This window comes from Lucilia cuprina, chromosome 5, assembly GCF_022045245.1.
Source record: "Lucilia cuprina isolate Lc7/37 chromosome 5, ASM2204524v1, whole genome shotgun sequence".
Classification (NCBI taxonomy): domain Eukaryota; kingdom Metazoa; phylum Arthropoda; class Insecta; order Diptera; family Calliphoridae; genus Lucilia; species Lucilia cuprina.
In genome coordinates, this window is record NC_060953.1 from 49,593,258 (window position 1) to 49,610,928 (window position 17,671).

Below are 17,671 nucleotides of genomic sequence, written 5' to 3' on the forward strand. Positions count from 1 at the left end.
CTAGTCTATAGTCTAGTCTATAGTCTAGTCTATAGTCTAGTCTATAGTCTAGTCTATAGTCTAGTCTATAGTCTAGTCTATAGTCTAGTCTAGTTTATAGTCTAGTCTTTCGTATAGTGTATAGTCTAGTATAAAATCTAGTCTACAGTCTAATCTATAGTTAAGTCTTTAGTCTATTCTTTAGTCTAATCTATAGGCTAGTCTGTAGTGTAGTCTTTAGTCTATTCTAGTCTATGGTCTAGTATATAGTCTAATCTATAGGCTAGTCTGGTCTGTAGTCTTGGTAATTGGTTAACTTCAAGTAGAGTATGATAGACATTGTTTTGTTCGGTCCACATCACTCGGAACTGGTCTATATTCTAGTTTATAGTGAGTTATCACTAGTTGCTTCTGGTAGGTTAGTGGTTCGTATTCGATTCCTACCTGAGGCACTAGTTAATGAGCACACAACAGGTCCGATAGATGCCTAGGTTTATTTCTTTGGATTTCATGTATATACACCCTCCGTTCAAACTAACTATTTAATTATTTTTTTTTATCCTGTGACTTTTTCTTGGAATTTGATTTATAAAGGGAAAATACCTTTTACCCAGTTTAAAAAAGGAAAATAGTTTTTGCCCAAACCCTTCTTAAAATCATATAACATTTCAGTGACCAGTAACAAATTTTTGTAGCTACCACAAAATATAAAAGTTTTCTATTTTTTCAACAGCAGATTTTTTTACAAGTATCACATTTAATATTTTTTTTAAATTTTTTTTTTTTGGCTACGTCAGGAAAATTTTGTACTACTTTTCTGTTGTTAATGCTAGTGCTGTTGTTGTGTTTGTTATTTAGTCCTGTCATAATCATTATGGGCACCTGTTGTGCTTGTGTTTATGTTGAACGCCTTATTAAAAGTAATAAAATAATTTTTTCTCTACATATTTTTTGTTTCAACACGGTTGGAGTTTATAACATTACTAACAAGATCATAGTTATTTAAGTTTTTTCTCCACAAAAAAATATTAAACTTTTGAAAGTAAAAAAAAGATTTTAACTAAATATATTTTGTAATTTTTTTAATATAATCTGTATAACCAGTTTTTTTTATTAAAAAACAACTTATTTTACAGCAGGAGTGTGAAAAATGTATTTTTGCTTCCTGCATTTGTTGCTATTATTGTTATTAAGTTTTATTTTGTTTTTCCTCAAAAAAAAGCCTTTAATTAAGTTTATTACTATAATAGCTAAAGAAACTTTTTAATTTTGTTCATTAAGTCAAGACATTTTCTTAATTATGAATATGAAGAAACATTTTTTTATGTTTTTAATTAATAAGACACAAAAAAAACACCAACATGAAATGAAATATTTTTAAGTGCCATCAAATGTTAGTAGAGCAGCAATTAGTTTAAGACTTCAAATTCCTAGGAAAATGTCTGTCTGTAGGTGTCTTATTAAAAATGTTTAAAAAGTATTTATAAGTTTAAGCTTGCAGTTTAATTTTTCATCTATTTTGTTTAGTTATTATTGAAGATATATTTTTAAGGATTATATGTACGTATACATACATATGTATTTAAGTATGGTATTATATGTATTGAGAAACAGGAAAATTTTAATTATTTTATTATTATTTATCTGTTTAAGAAAGGGAATTAAGCATTGTTAATTAAACAGATTAATGTTGTTAAGGTAAAGACTAATTTTGCCTGTGACCAATTATAAATGCACCCCCACCCACAAGTGTCATATTCGACCATACCGAATTTTATATAACCACCATAAAATAATTGCCAAAAAGAAAATTTTTATTTATATTGTAATCGTTTTTTTAAGCTATTAATGAGTGGAGAATGAAGGGGACTTTAAACGGTGATAGGGTTATATATACAAAACTTCTTAAAGTCAAATTTCATTGCTATATTCATATTTCTGAACTAATAATAAGCATTTAAGTGGAACTAATATGGAGAATGTCGAGTGCTTTCTATGAACATTAGCTGTGACGGCTTTATTTCACGGTGAATCCTTTTATAAGAACTCATGTGTCACTTTTTGTACATGGCTGAGTCGGGTTATGTATAAGCACTTTGTTGAAGTACTCGAGCTATTTAAACTCTTGATATAGAAGCCTCGTTGCGGAATGACAGGTAGCATGGACTCAAACCTAACCCTGACAAAAAAAAGCAATCTCTAGTCCAAAGCCAATAGAAGGGAGATAACCTAAATATGTGCTGAAATCAAGCTTCCGGATATACCGGAAGATAACCACCTTTATGATGCAATGAAAGATTGTATTTTTTAAATGAAATCCCCATCATATAATGACCTATTCTAGTGCATTCCTTAAGCTTTTAACGCGTGCGCAATCACACTACTGAGATGACCTTAAATCAAGATCAAAATTCAAACCCAAAAATAGTCCCGTCAAGTCGAGTGGTGGTCCTCAAAGTCGCGTAGCAAGAGAACTTGCCTGAAGTAAGATGTGTACTAAATCAATACTATTCTCCAGGAGAGCAAAGAACACACTCCCGATCGTTCACCAACTTACATCAGTTCCATTGTCAGACCATAAGGTCTGAAAATTCCCCAACATATACTGTCGCTCTACTATGCGAAGAGTAAGATATACCCAACGCGATCAGGTTGAGATATCAATAGCACTGGAAAGAAAATCCATACATATATGACATGGATATATCAGTTTTTAAACCAACATTCTCTCCCGCGATTTTGGGTTTTAAACCACAGTCACTACGTTGATCCCAAATGAACTTGAACCAACTGATTAGCCATGACAAGTCCTGCGGGCAACTTGCCACCTGTATTACTAGATTATCTGGTGCTCTGGTTAGACCCCCATGGCAAATCATTCCAAGACGAAGCCGAGGATACATTTGACATCACCAGTTTATAGTCCCGGCAAAGTATAGGTATTGTTAGCACCTCTTTACCCCGGGATGGCAATAACACCAAGGTGAAGATTTCACCAAGGGAACATGCCCCGGGGAGAACTAATATAAAGAGTAATGTCAATTATAGACCTATCCTCATAATATTTGGTTAAGAGATTAACATTTTAACTATTATTTAAAGTTTTAATGATTATTTTGTAAAATTTCGTAGTTAAGTATATTGTTAAAACTTTTTTCCACTTGTATGGGGGCTATGGGAAAACGTTGACCGATTACCAAATAAAAGACAAGCTATATACAATATTTATGCAAAATTTCAACTATATAGCTCCTACCGTGTGGTTCCTATTGTGATATGACAAACGAACGGATATTTTCTCAGAATCTAATGAGATCTGAGGCTCTCATATATATACTTTTATGGGTGTAAGGCGAATATTTCTGTGGGTACCGAACGAAACGACAAAAACAATATACCTCCCCATCTTTTAGCTGAAGGTTTCTCTTTTAGAGCAAAAAGATTTTATCTTCCAAAATTTCGGCAAATTCATCTCTTTTATTGAAAATTTTTCTAAAATTTCTCTTATTAAAGACAATTTTTCATTTTATGGAAAATTTACGGACATTTTTTTCTTTTTAGGTAAAACTTTCGCAAAACTTCTCAATAAAAGAAAAAAATCAGAAAAAACTCCTTTATTACAGAAAAAATTTAAATTTTTTTAGACAATTTTTGAAAAATGTATCTTTTTTTTATAGAAAATTTTCCGAACATTTTTGTTATTATAGACAATTTTTTTATTTATATTTTGTGGAAAATGTTTTTTTTTTTATGTAAATTTTTTTGAAAATAACAATTTTTTTATAGAAAATTTCACTTTTCTGAGAATATTTTCCATTATTATAGAAAATTGTTGGAAATTTTTTGAAAAGTTTTCTCTTTTAATAGAAATATTTTAGAAAATAATATAAAAGAAAATATTTATTTTTTTAAACAATATTTTCGGAAAATTTCACCTTTTTTGCAAGATTTTTAAAAAAATCCTCTTTTCATAGAACAAATTTAGAAAATATCAGAAAACTGCACGTATTTTTTTAGCAAATTTTTTTTGGGAAATGTTTAGTTTTATAAAATATATCTTTCAACAAGACTAGATTTTTAATTTCTGCTTTATTTCTTAATTTTTATATTATTATAATATTTTTTTATAAAATAACTGGAAGTAATTATAATAATACTAGAACTTACCTTGATGACAGGAATGCTTTAAATGTTCCCAATAAACCAGCTCTTCTACCCTGACGATAACAGGCAAAATCTGCACCGCGTATACCCTGTAAATCGCCAATATACGGTTCATTCAAAGCCGCCACTCGTAACTAAATTGAAAAAAAAAAAATTTTACAACATTTTAATAAAGTTTTATACTCATAAATGTGAAATAAATATAAAAAAATAAATATTTATTTAATTAATAAAATTATAATGAAATTAATATTTAAAGTACTTTTATTTTTCACTTGCATGGTAAATATTTATGCAAATGTAAATTAAAACTTAAACAAATATTATGAAAACAAAAAACTAATAAAGTAAATGAACTGATAAATACTTAAATATTTATTAAAAATAACACATAATAATACTTGTAGGCATAAATATTTAATATGTTTAAATAATACTTTTTTTAAATAACTATAATACTAATTGTGATAAACTTACCATACGTGGATACCACTAATTAATGATTTAATCAATAACAATGAAAAAGAGAAAGAGAGAAAATAATATATATATTTTTTTTTATAAATGAAATTATTTATTGAATATTGTTTTGTTCAAATGTTTGGAAATATAAGTTAATTTTAAGAATATTGTTATCACAATTAAAAAAACATTTAAAATGCAAAGAAATATTAAATTTAAAATAATAAAGAATATTAATTATAACAGACATTAACGTTTACATAACACACATCTTTAAATTATATTCTTTAATTATACAATGACCTATTGACCTGTCCTTGTTTCACATTTCTCTTATATCTTCTAAATCTCATGCAGACATTTAAACAAACTTAAAAATTTAACCTAAATAATGTGTTGGTTGTTGGTTTTACAAATTAAAATGGACAAATAAATTCCATGGTGGCAAAAGTGATATGTATCAACAATCTGTTTGTTTGTCTATGTCTCTGTGTGTGTGTATGTACATATGTATAGGTGTATTTTTGAAACACAATTGTGATTTCCCTTTAGAATAAATAGTATATTCAATCTATTCAAAAGATAAAAAACAACTCTACTCTACTTTAGTAAAACGTTTTTAAAATACAAAATAAAGTAAAGTTAAATTTCTGATTAGAAACATTTGATAGCTGTCATTTGCTTGATTTTTTAAATTGACTTATTAAATATTGACATTTAAAGTGTTTTTTTTTTTGTCGATATTTTCTTACATTTTTTCTTAAACAAATTTTAACACAAATACTTGCTGTTAACCAAGGAATAACAATTTAAATTTATAAAATAAATATAAATTTTTTAGCATTTTTTCTATTAAAGAAAATAATATTATCTTAAAATATAAAGAAATAGATAAATAAATAAAAATTTCATATACAATAGATACAGACACGCATACTCTTTTACATATATTTACATCAATAATTTCTCAAACATTTATATTTTATAGCTAATACATGCACACATTAATATTTTATTTTATAAACTTATATATGTGTGTAAACAATTTTCCAGAAAATATTGACAAGATATAAAAAAAAAAACTGATTTCACAAGACAGGAAAGCAAATAGACAATGCAATAAGAGCAGATAAAGCTGATAATAAAACTAAATAAATAAATATTTTGTCAATCATACATCCATCAAACAAAAAATAAAAGAAAAAAATATATTGATCAACCAGAAAATTGTTAAACAAAATTTAACAAAAAACTCCTAGAAAATAGAAAGTTTTCTTAACATTAAGTAAGAAAAAATGAGAGGAAATTTGTATAAAAAAATTTAATTTCATTAAAGAAAATTGTTTTTTTAAAATTTTGATTTAAAGGAAAAATTAAAGTTCTATAAAAGTAAATTTTCTAGATTTTTCTTGACGGATGGAATAGAACATTTAGCGTAATTTTAAACCCAAATCATTTCAATATACTGATTTTAACTTTTTTAATAACGTTCCTTCTTGGACCAAAATGTACTAAATTTTATCAAATTATCTTAAAAACTGCGACTTGTAGCGTGCGCACAAGGTTTGCATGGACAGACGGACATAGCTAAATCGACTCAGAAAGTGATTCTGAACCGATTGGTATTTATTAAGATGGATGTAAGATCAATATTTTTGGGTGTTACAAACATCATCACAAACACCTAATACCCTCCTCACTATAGTAGTGTAGGGTATAAAAATTCTATAGAGAAACAAATTTTCACAAATAGTTATATATTAAGAGAAAATTTCAGAATTTCAGTGGTTAAAAAAAATTAACATTTTCATTTAATAACTCCATGTTCATAGATTTCATTTGAAAGGGAAATTCTCTTATGATAACTAATAAAAGAGAAAATTGTATTGCAGAAGAATTTTTGGGGAAAATTTCGATAAAAAGTGGTTTCTATGCAAAATTTTCTATTAAATAAAAAGTTTGAATAAAATTTTGTACAAAAAATGTTTTTTGGAAAATATTATATAAAAGTAAAAACTTTCTTTGAATAGAGAAAAAAAGCTAAAGAAAGAAATATTTTCCAATAGTTTTCTAAAAAAGAAAAATTTAACGAAAATTTTTTATCATTAGAAAAATTTTACGAAAAGTTCTAATAGAAAAAGAAAACTTCTATAAAGAGACAAAAATTCAGAAAATGTTTCTATAACAGCAATGTTTTTTTAACGTTTCCTTTCTTTAAAAAAAGAAATCACAAAATTTTTTAAAAGAGCAAATTTTCAAACACTAAAAATAGAAAAAATTTTAGAAATTTTTCTATAAAAAAGAACTTTTTTTAATATTTTCTATTAAAAAAATTTCGAAAATTTTATATAAAAATACAAAATTAAAAAAAAAAATTCAAAATGTTTTCTATAAACACTATCATATCACATACAACGAAACTTTATTTTATTATTCTTTGTTGAATTTTATAATCGATATTTATATGATATAAGGATAGGATGCTTTTTACCAAAAAATGTATAGATTTTAAAAATAAATACTTTATGTCCAATTTTTATAACCATGAAATGGTTTTTTGTAAGAGTGGTTATATGGGAGATGGAACCAATTATGAACCGAATCCTTATCAATGACGAATTTCTTTTATATAAATTTTGGTCGAATTTTAACGTAATACTTTTATTTATAAGGCAGTGATGAAAGTTAGTCATTTTCTGAAAGGGACATTGAATGGGTTATAGAGCCAGTTATGAACCAATCCTCATACAATTTGTCAGTGTTAGTATAAAAGCCGATTATGTCGATTTTTACTACTGTACTCTTGTTAGCCATTAGTATACGGCAAAATAATTTTCCTAAGTTGATCTAATAAGTATCTCGGGGTAAGGTCAATTATAGACTGTTACTTATAAAATTTGGTACATTACTAAACTTGTTTATATAAAATTTATTCGCTGTACTCGCATAAGCCAGTAGTGAGCGATAAATTCTGTTAAACAATTCTTATAAACATTTGTAAAGAAATTTAAGGCGATGTAATGCCGAATTTCATCATTGTATTCTGACTCAGTAATTAGCCTTTAACTTATTTTCTGAAAAGGGAAGTAGAGTCAATACTGAACCGATCCTTATTAAGGAGTGAGATCGAAAAATTCTTAACACACGTTTTTCATTACATTTTTCAACCAAAGTATTATTTGATTTTTTTTTTTTTGATCAAGTTACCTTTGAAAAACATGTCAGTTATTATGTGTAATGTCAATTATATTAATTTTTTTGTTAATCTGATTAAAATGAGTGACCAGAAAAAAGTGCGTACTGAAATTATTAAATATTTTCAACTAAACCCAACTTGGTCTTACAAAAAGTTTGCCAAGCATACAAAGGTCTGCCGTCAAACTGTTTCCAATGTTATTAAACAGTACCGGGAGAACTTGTCAGTTGATAGAAAACCTGGTTCAGGTAGAAGGAATGGTCCACATGATGTTTCTAAAGCCAAAAAAATAGAACGCATTTTCAAAAGAGCTCCCATCACATCCGGTAGGAAAGCAGCTCGGTTAGCTCAGTGCTCGGAAATTGAAGTCAAGTTTTATAAAAAAATATTCTTGCTGCATAAAGGATGACGAAACGTATGTTCTGGCAGATTTTTCGCAACTTCCAGGTCAAAAGTTTTATGTTGCTGATGCTCGAGGGAATGTTGAAGAAAAGTTTAGGACCCAAAAGCAGACAAAATTTCCCAGAATGTTCTTGGTATGGCAAGCAATTTGCAGTTGCGGCAAAAGAAGCCAATCATTTGTTACAACGGGCTCTATAAATACCGAAATTTACATCAAGGAATGTTTACAAAAAAGGCTGCTTCCATTCATAAGACTTCATAATGTGTCCACTTATTTTTGGCCTGACTTGGCATCCTGTCACTATGGTAAACAAGCCCTTGAGTGGTACAAGAACAATAATGTGGTATTTGTACCAAGAGAGGCAAATCCTCCAAACTGCCCGGAGCTAAGGCCAGTGGAGAGATATTGGGCTCTTGTTAAAAGAGAATTGAAGAGTACAAAAAAGGTGCCCAAAAGTGTGGTAGATTTTTTTTTTGTAAATTGTAATAATAATTTGAATCAAATAAAAATAATAAAGTTTAGTGGTTTCTTTTTTATAAACATATATGTATGTTAAGAATTTTTCGATCTCACTCCTTAGTTGATAGATAAATTTTAAGCCAGTAATGAGTGGTAAAGTCATTTTATGAACAGAACCTTATATGGAGAGTAAGGTAAATTGTGAACCTATCCTCAAAAAAATTTGCTAAGGATATTTTGGTTCACATACAACTTGTTTAAATGGAATCCCATCATGGTATTTTTAAAATAGTTATGACTGTTAAAGCTAAGGGTTTACGTATATGGGAGCTATGCGAATTACCAATTTTCAATATCCAACAAAGCTTACGTACAAGAATTAATTGTGGGTAATTACAGCCCTCTATCTGCATTCATTCGCACCCTATCGTGATTTTAACAGACAGACAGACAGACGGACAGACGGATATTGCTAGATCATCATAGAATTTTATAAGGTCCCTGAATATACACTTTTGTGTGTCTGCAATTAATATTGTTGGCACCTTTTATGAAATTTTTAAGCATTTTCAATGCTATTAAGTTTTTTATAGTTTTTAAAATTTAATTGAAAAAGTGGCCTCCGGAGGGTTAGTGGTTAGTGTTCTAGTCTGGTAGACCGGAGGTGGTGGGTTCGATTCCCACCTGTGGCACTGGTTAAGGAGTACACAACAGGCCCAATAAAGGCCAAGGTGCATTTCTTCGGATTTGATGTATATATGACATCCTTCTTTCAAACAAACTAACTAACTAACTAACTAACAAAATAAGTAAGTTCTTCTTTGGGTTCTAAGTGGGTTCTTCTTTTTATTTAAAAAAATATTTCCCAAATCGGTGACTATGGGAAAAATCTTTCAAATTTTAAATGGAATTCCTCTATTATATAAAAACTTGCAATGATATTATTCAAGCACAAATATAATGTTTTTATTGTAAAAATTTGTGCTTAATTTCACTTTTAAATTATGATTAATATTCAACATATGTCAAAAATTTATGTATAAAGGTCATGATGTTATAATACATCAATTATTTATATAATTTTTCGTCTCGTATAACCTTTACATATAAAATCAACTTTTGTCTTACTGGTAATACCAAAGGCAAAAAAAAAAAAACGTTAAAAAAAATTATGAAAAATCTCAAGTTTTATTATAAGATCACAGGTGTCTGTCATAGTCATTTTAATGACATATAAAATCATATTGTATTTATATTGGTTATACATATTATTACATATGTATATACTTTTTTTTTACATATGACACACACGTTTCAGTAGTATATAAATCATACTTTTGGATCTAACACCCCTAATACCCCCTTTTCAAACTTTACCCAAAATATACTGCGACAAAGCATATTTGTTTAACATGCCACTTGTATAAATCATCATGGTATTCGATAATTGATTATCCTTTGTAGTTGCAACACATGGCTCTTCATCGTATACGATAGAGAGAGGAAAAACAACATTAAATTGATAGACTTAATCATTTAAACATAATGTATGTTTGTAGGGCTTTTAAGCGAATGTGTTTGAGAGAGGCAGAAAGAGTATGTGTTGATTTTGAAGCGTGTTTAATATCGATTCATGTCAGAGCAATTTTAAGATTCATAAGATAAATCTTCAATGAAAATTTATGAAATAAACAATAAAATAAAATGTTATTTAGATTGAAATCTTAAGTGTAATGGGTGATAATTTAAAAGAAAAATATAACTATTTGAACATTTCGAATCTAGTACACAGATAAGAAATATTTTGTTTTGTAAAAAAAAGATTTATTAAAACCTGTTGTAAGTTGAAATCATGTCTGCAGTAAAGAACAAACTATCTTTTATTATATCTCTTTAATTCAAAAGACATGCATTTCGTATGAACTTTAAACGACAATGGAAAAACTTTTTAGTTAGTATTTATTGAAAAAAATAGTATTTAAATACTTTCTACTCCTTTAACGTTTATAAATTATTTTTACGATTTTAATACTCTTAATGTTACACAAAGTATGTTGTCAAAAAAAATCTACAGCACTATACAATAGCTCCATCAATTAAAATATGCAACACTATTCACAATTTATTATAAAAAATGCAAAATCAGTAAAACAAAAAAACTGAAACAAATAAACAAATTGTGAGTGATTTTTGGGCATTAATTTAACAGAGACAGTAAAACACAACAAAAAACATGGTGTTGCAGTCAAAAGATAACGAATAAAATAATAAATACAACAACAGTAACTATAACAATTACAATTTATACATATACATAAAAGAGTAGCGTTACTGACCGACTGATTCCTAAACGGTTAATCCTACAATCATGAAATTTTTACACTAGATGTCTTTTTGGAACTATAGGTCCACTAAGAAGAAATATTTGAATATTTGGGGGTAAAAAGGGCAAAAACGTTTAAAACAAATTTCCTTGATTACTTTACACAATATTAGTAATAGAAGAAACATTTTAATTGCATCTAAAAGAAGAATCTTTTGGCACAAGAAGATTTTATTAGTATTTTTTTGTTTTGTTGTTCCAATGATACTCCTTAAATTTATATAGAATTTAGAAACTAAACACTCATAGTGCTTAATGAATAATATTCCATATGGGAGACATATGGGTACTTTTTATTCGTTTTTTTTTTTTTTTTTTTTTTGATTGTGTAGGGAAGCACCCAGGGTAAGCTAGGAAAATATATATAAAGAAGGTTAAATAAGAAAATATTAACCGTTTTTTTAAATGCCCCACTAATAACAATCTTTCTCTTAAACAAAAGTATTTTCATTGAAAATGCTTATAGAAATTTTCGGAAAATTTATATTTCTATAGAAAATTTTTGTTTTTATAGAAATTTTCTATTTTTATAGAAAATTTATATTTTTTTTTTTTTGGAAAATATCTTTTTTTAATAAAAATTTTTTTTTTTTGAAAATTTCTAATTTTTAATGAAATTTCTATTTTTAATGAAATTTTTTTGAAAAATTCTATTTTTATGAAAATGTTTGAAAAATTTTAATTTTTATAAATAATTTTTATTTCTATAAAAAGTTTATAATTTTATAGAAAATGTTTGAAAAATTTCTACTTTTGTAGAAAATTTGAAAAAAAATTTCTACTTTTGTAGAAAATTTTTGAAAAATTTCTATTTTTATAGAAAATTTTTGAAAAATTTTAAATTATATAGAAAAATTTTGGAAAATTTCTATTTTTATTGAAAGGTTTTTGGAAAATTCTATTTTTATGGAAAATATTTGAAATATTATTGGAAATTTTTATATTGGAAGAATAATTTTTATAAAGATTTTTTTTCATTTCCTTTATAGAATATTTATTTTTCTCTAAAAAATTCTCTTCTAATAGCAAATTATTTTAAAAAATATTTCTTCTAATAGCAAATTATAGAAAAATGTCTTTGTTTATAATTAAGGAAAATTTCTCTTTTTATTGAAAATTTTAGGAGAATTGGTAGAGTTTTTCCTGAAAAATTCTCTTTGAAAAAAATTTTCAAACAAATAACTCTTTTTATAACTTAGTTTATTTTTTAATTCTTCTAAATTTTAAGCTTTTCAGAAGTAGTCTTTTTAATATTTTTTTGAAAATAAATTTTTTTTTTTTGGAAAATTTACGATTTTCTTTATAGAAAATAGTTTTATAGAAAATTTTTTCGAAGTTGTCTTCTTAATGGAGAGTTTGGTTGAAATTTTTCACTTTTATAGAGAAATTGTTCCAGCGAATTTTTGAAAATTTCCTTTTATATTGAACATTTTTTGGAAAGAAAAATTGTTTTTTTTTTTATTTAAAAATTTTTGAATATATTAAAATATGCTGCATTTCTAAAGATATTAATTTTTCCAGAGAGTTTTTAAAAATTTCCAACGAACTTATTATAGGTAACCCTGGTCTTAAATGCTCGCAAATTGATGTAGCTCTCTTTAAATCAACAATATATAATAACGAATATAAATTTTTTTGTTAACAAAAACTGTTGTTACATGTTAAAGGATCTATTTTGATAATCCATGACTATATGGAAAAAAAAACCCTCATACATTTATTTTTATAGGCTTTATTATTCTAGTGAATGGCAAAATAGTCACTGTATAAAATATGAAAATTTAAATACTGAAATAAAACTCCAAAAAAAGAAAAGCATCAATAAAATATTTCAAAACTTGAAGTTTTAAAACTCCCGAATTAAATTTAATGTTTGAAAAATAAGTAAACACAATGGAACAAAAGCTTTGACATTATTATAATAAATGATGTTGTAATTGTTTTATTGGTCTGTTTTGCAGTTGGTAATTTATGTTTTTAACATTTGTATTATTTGGAACATGACACAATTATTGTTGTTGTTACAAAACAAACAGGAGAAAAAAAACACATTTTAGAGGCAAACAAGAGGACAAACCAAAAATGAAAAGTTATAACATATATATGAATGATGAATTGCAAAAATTATGTGGAAAAAGTACACATTTAAATTTTTGCCTGAAAATAAACAAATTCATCACGTTTAACTGAAGAGAGAAAAAAATACATTAAAAGAATTTTGTTTTAAAAAATATAGAGTGAAAATATCATGTTAAAAAGTGTATAGAGGCCATTAAATAAAATTTTTCTGATAAAAATTGTTTTACAACTCAGCATTTATAAAAATAGTCGTCATTATTATTGTTTGAATATTAAGGTTGATTAGCCGATGGGATGTTGCATTTTCGTGTGAAAAATTTTAATGTTTTTAAAGAATATCATGATTTTACCATTATATTGTAATTTTTTTTACAAAACTTTCTTAAATTTACGTTAGAATTTTTTGTTTTAGTTGAAATATAAAACTGTGTGTCATGCATCTTTATTACAAATTAAAAATAACCCAATATTTTCGGTTTGACATTTTCTAACATTCATGTACAACGCATTTGTTGTCTTCTTTTTTTTTCTTTTTTTTTACATCTACATGTGTCATTGAGACGTGATGTGTTAACATGTAAATTTTTTACACTATTGTTAAAATAACTAGCAGGAGTTAAGGACAACATCATGAAACATATATCCAATAAAAAAAATTTATTAAAGACTTTTTAAATACAAAAAAAAATTTGGTATTTGTACCAAAATTTAAAAAAAAAATCATATATAAAACTTAAACAAAATTAATATTCTTTTGCTATTGTTTCAACAATATGTGCTGAAAAAGTATTTTCCCCTTTTAGATTATAGATAATATTTTAACACAACAAAAAAAAATTTACTACTAGTTAGTATTTCATTTTTTTTATTTTATCTAAATCCAATTTGATGAACAAAGATTTATTATTTATAATAAATTCAGTTATAAACATACGTTTTGTTGTTGTTTTTTTTTTTTTTTTTTTTTTGCAACAAGTTAAATTATGTTTAACAAATTGTAAGTGTTAACGTACAACAAAAATAATATTTGCTACATGCAGCAACAATAACAAAATAAAATAAACGTGATTGCTACGTATTTGTTATCTTTTGGGAATATTGACACCTGCTTGTATGAATGTGACAAATTTAACAACAATAACAAAAAACCTAAATGAAATATTTTAACAATATAATATGACACAAAAATAACAATACGAAAAGAAAAATCACAACGTTAACAAAAATTATTTAGTATAAAAATATAATAAAAAAATTAAATTCATAAAAATAATAGCTCGTTTCCTGTAGTTATTGACAGGTATAGAAAATTTGCGTCAATTGGGGAATAATTAATGGCTGAAAACAAATTTACAGCAATAAACGGTATTGTGTTTTAGCATAGTCTACACATTATTCCGTAGTATAGTAAATGGTATTGTATATAGCCTCCTCAATAGTCTGGTCTTATAATAGTCCATAATCTATTTTATAGTTTAGTTTATGGTCTAGTTCAGTTTTAGCTCAATTCTAGTTCAGTTCTAAATTAGTTCTAGTTGAGTTCTAGTTCAGTTCTAGTTCAGTTCTAGTTCAGTTCTAGTTCAGTTCTAGTTCAGTTCTAGTTCAGTTCTAGTTCAGTTCAAGTTCAGTTCTAGTTCAGTTCTAGTTCAGTTCTAGTTCAATTCTAGTTCAGTTCTAGTTCAGTTCAGTTCTAGTTCAGTCCTAGTTCAGTTCTAGTTCAGTTCTAGTTCAGTTCTAGTTCAGTTCTAGTTCAGTTCTAGTTCAGTTCTAGTTCAGTTCTAGTTCAGTTCTAGTTCAGTTCTAGTTCAGTTCTAGTTCAGTTCAGTTCTAGTTCAGTTCTAGAACAGTTCTAGTTCAGTTCTAGTTCAGTTCTAGTTCAGTTCTAGTTCAGTTCTAGTTCAGTTCTAGTTGAGTTCTAGTTCAGTTCTAGTTCAGTTCTAGTTGAGTTCTAGTTGAGTTCTAGTTCAGTTCTAGTTCAGTTCTAGTTCAGTTCTAGTTCAGTTCTAGTTCAGTTCTAGTTCAGTTCTAGTTCAGTTCTAGTTCAGTTCTAGTTCAGTTCTAGTTCAGTTCTAGTTCAGTTCTAGTTCAGTTCTAGTTCAGTTCTAGTTCAGTTCTAGTTCAGTTCTAGTTCAGTTCTAGTTCAGTTCTAGTTCAGTTCTAGTTCAGTTCTAGTTCAGTTCTAGTTCAGTTCTAGTTCAGTTCTAGTTCAGTTCTAGTTCAGTTCTAGTTCAGTTCTAGTTCAGTTCTAGTTCAGTTCTAGTTCAGTTCTAGTTCAGTTCTAGTTCAGTTCTAGTTCAGTTCTAGTTCAGTTCTAGTTCAGTTCTAGTTCAGTTCTAGTTCAGTTCTAGTTCAGTTCTAGTTCAGTTCTAGTTCAGTTCTAGTTCAGTTCTAGTTCAGTTCTAGTTCAGTTCTAGTTCAGTTCTAGTTCAGTTCTAGTTCAGTTCTAGTTCAGTTCTAGTTCAGTTCTAGTTCAGTTCTAGTTCAGTTCTAGTTCAGTTCTAGTTCAGTTCTAGTTCAGTTCTAGTTCAGTTCTAGTTCAGTTCTAGTTCAGTTCTAGTTCAGTTCTAGTTCAGTTCTAGTTCAGTTCTAGTTCAGTTCTAGTTCAGTTCTAGTTCAGTTCTAGTTCAGTTCTAGTTCAGTTCTAGTTCAGTTCTAGTTCAGTTCTAGTTCAGTTCTAGTTCAGGTCTAGTTCAGTTCTAGTTCAGTTCTAGTTCAGTTCTAGTTCAGTTCTAGTTCAGTTCTAGTTCAGTTCTAGTTCAGTTCTAGTTCAGTTCTAGTTCAGTTCTAGTTCAGTTCTAGTTCAGTTCTAGTTCAGTTCTAGTTCAGTTCTAGTTCAGTTCTAGTTTAGTACTAGTTCAGTTCTAGTTCAGTTCTAGTTCAGTTCTAGTTCAGTTCTAGTTCAGTTCTAGTTCAGTTCTAGTTCAGTTCTAGTTCAGTTCTAGTTCAGTTCTAGTTCAGTGCTAGTTCAGTTCTAGTTCAGTTCTAGTTCAGTTCTAGTTCAGTTCTTGTTCAGTTCTAGTTCCGTTCTAGTTCCGTTCTAATTCAGTTCTAATCCAATTCTAGTTCAGTTCTTTTTAAGTTTGAAAGTATGACTTTGTAGTTAACGTATATGTTAATATTGTCAATTAAATCTTTGATATTAATTTCTCTTAAATTATTTCAAATAATTGCAAACAAATTAAAAAAAATTATGAAATTTTAAATTTAATTTATAATATTATAAATAATTTTTTGTATTCCATTTAATCACAAACATTAAATGAAAACAATTGAAAAATTCATTTATTTATGAGAATGATAAAAATCGTTTTTGAAAAATATATATGAAATACTATTAACAAATATTTAAAACTGCAAATATTTATTTGCTTACATGCACATAGAGAATTTTATTTATTTTTATTTTAGTGTATTTTACAAACTATATTTGGTAAAGAAAAAATTATAAACAATAAAATTTAAACTTCAAAAAAACAAAATATTTCCGTTTCATATTCCGGAGCTGTAGTAAACTATTGAATTTGTTCAGTTCTAGTTCAGTTCTAGTTCAGTTCTAGTTCAGTTCTAGTTCAGTTCTAGTTCAGTGCTAGTTCAGTTCTAGTTCAGTTCTAGTTCAGTTCTAGTTCAGTTCTTGTTCAGTTCTAGTTCCGTTCTAGTTCCGTTCTAATTCAGTTCTAATCCAATTCTAGTTCAGTTCTTTTTAAGTTTGAAAGTATGACTTTGTAGTTAACGTATATGTTAATATTGTCAATTAAATCTTTGATATTAATTTCTCTTAAATTATTTCAAATAATTGCAAACAAATTAAAAAAAATTATGAAATTTTAAATTTAATTTATAATATTATAAATAATTTTTTGTATTCCATTTAATCACAAACATTAAATGAAAACAATTGAAAAATTCATTTATTTATGAGAATGATAAATAATCGTTTTTGAAAAATATATATGAAATACTATTAACAAATATTTAAACTGCAAATATTTATTTGCTTACATGCACATAGAGAATTTTATTTATTTTTATTTTAGTGTATTTTACAAACTATATTTGGTAAAGAAAAAATTATAAACAATAAAATTTAAACTTCAAAAAAACAAAATATTTACCGTTTCATATTCCGGAGCTGTAGTAAACTATTGAATTTGAATTGCAGAAATTATAAAAAATATAGGAAAAACAATAAAAGGTAGTTTTTGTTAATAGTGAAAAATTGTACAAGCGGTTAAGAGTAATATTGCTAATGGTTTAATTTTTTTTCATTAAAATTTCCTGTTTGAATAATTTAAATATTACAAAAAATATATTTAACAAAAAGATATATATTTTTATGCAACAACTATTGTTAGCTAAATGTTACTTCTTTTTAAAATGATTAACTTTAAAGTGCCAATATAAAAACAGAGGAAATTATTGTATTTTTAAAGTAAACGTAAGAGATTTTTTCATGTTATTGTATTGTTTTTGTTTTGGTAAATGTATTAAATATTTTTTGTGAGCTTTTTAATTCATGAGTATTTACAAAACAAATCTAAGTGTTTTA

General features: G+C 26.5%; 1 protein-coding gene across 12 annotated transcripts in view; it reads right to left on the bottom strand.

The window, feature by feature from the left end:
• LOC111678401 (collagen alpha-1(XVIII) chain) overlaps positions 1–17,671 on the bottom strand; it is a 331,879-nt gene that overhangs the window by 40,034 nt on the left and 274,174 nt on the right. For 7 of the 12 annotated variants that reach the window (XM_046953011.1, XM_046953013.1, XM_046953019.1 and 4 more), the window contains 3 exons: positions 17,238–17,264; positions 4,621–4,635; positions 4,147–4,277 (listed from right to left, as the gene is read on the bottom strand). In XM_046953011.1, the coding sequence (XP_046808967.1) occupies positions 4,147–4,277; positions 4,621–4,635; positions 17,238–17,264 (173 nt within the window). The remainder of the gene's footprint in view (positions 1–4,146; positions 4,278–4,620; positions 4,636–17,237; positions 17,265–17,671) is intronic. The other 5 variants (XM_046953012.1, XM_046953021.1, XM_046953020.1 and 2 more) reach the window with 2 other exon arrangements.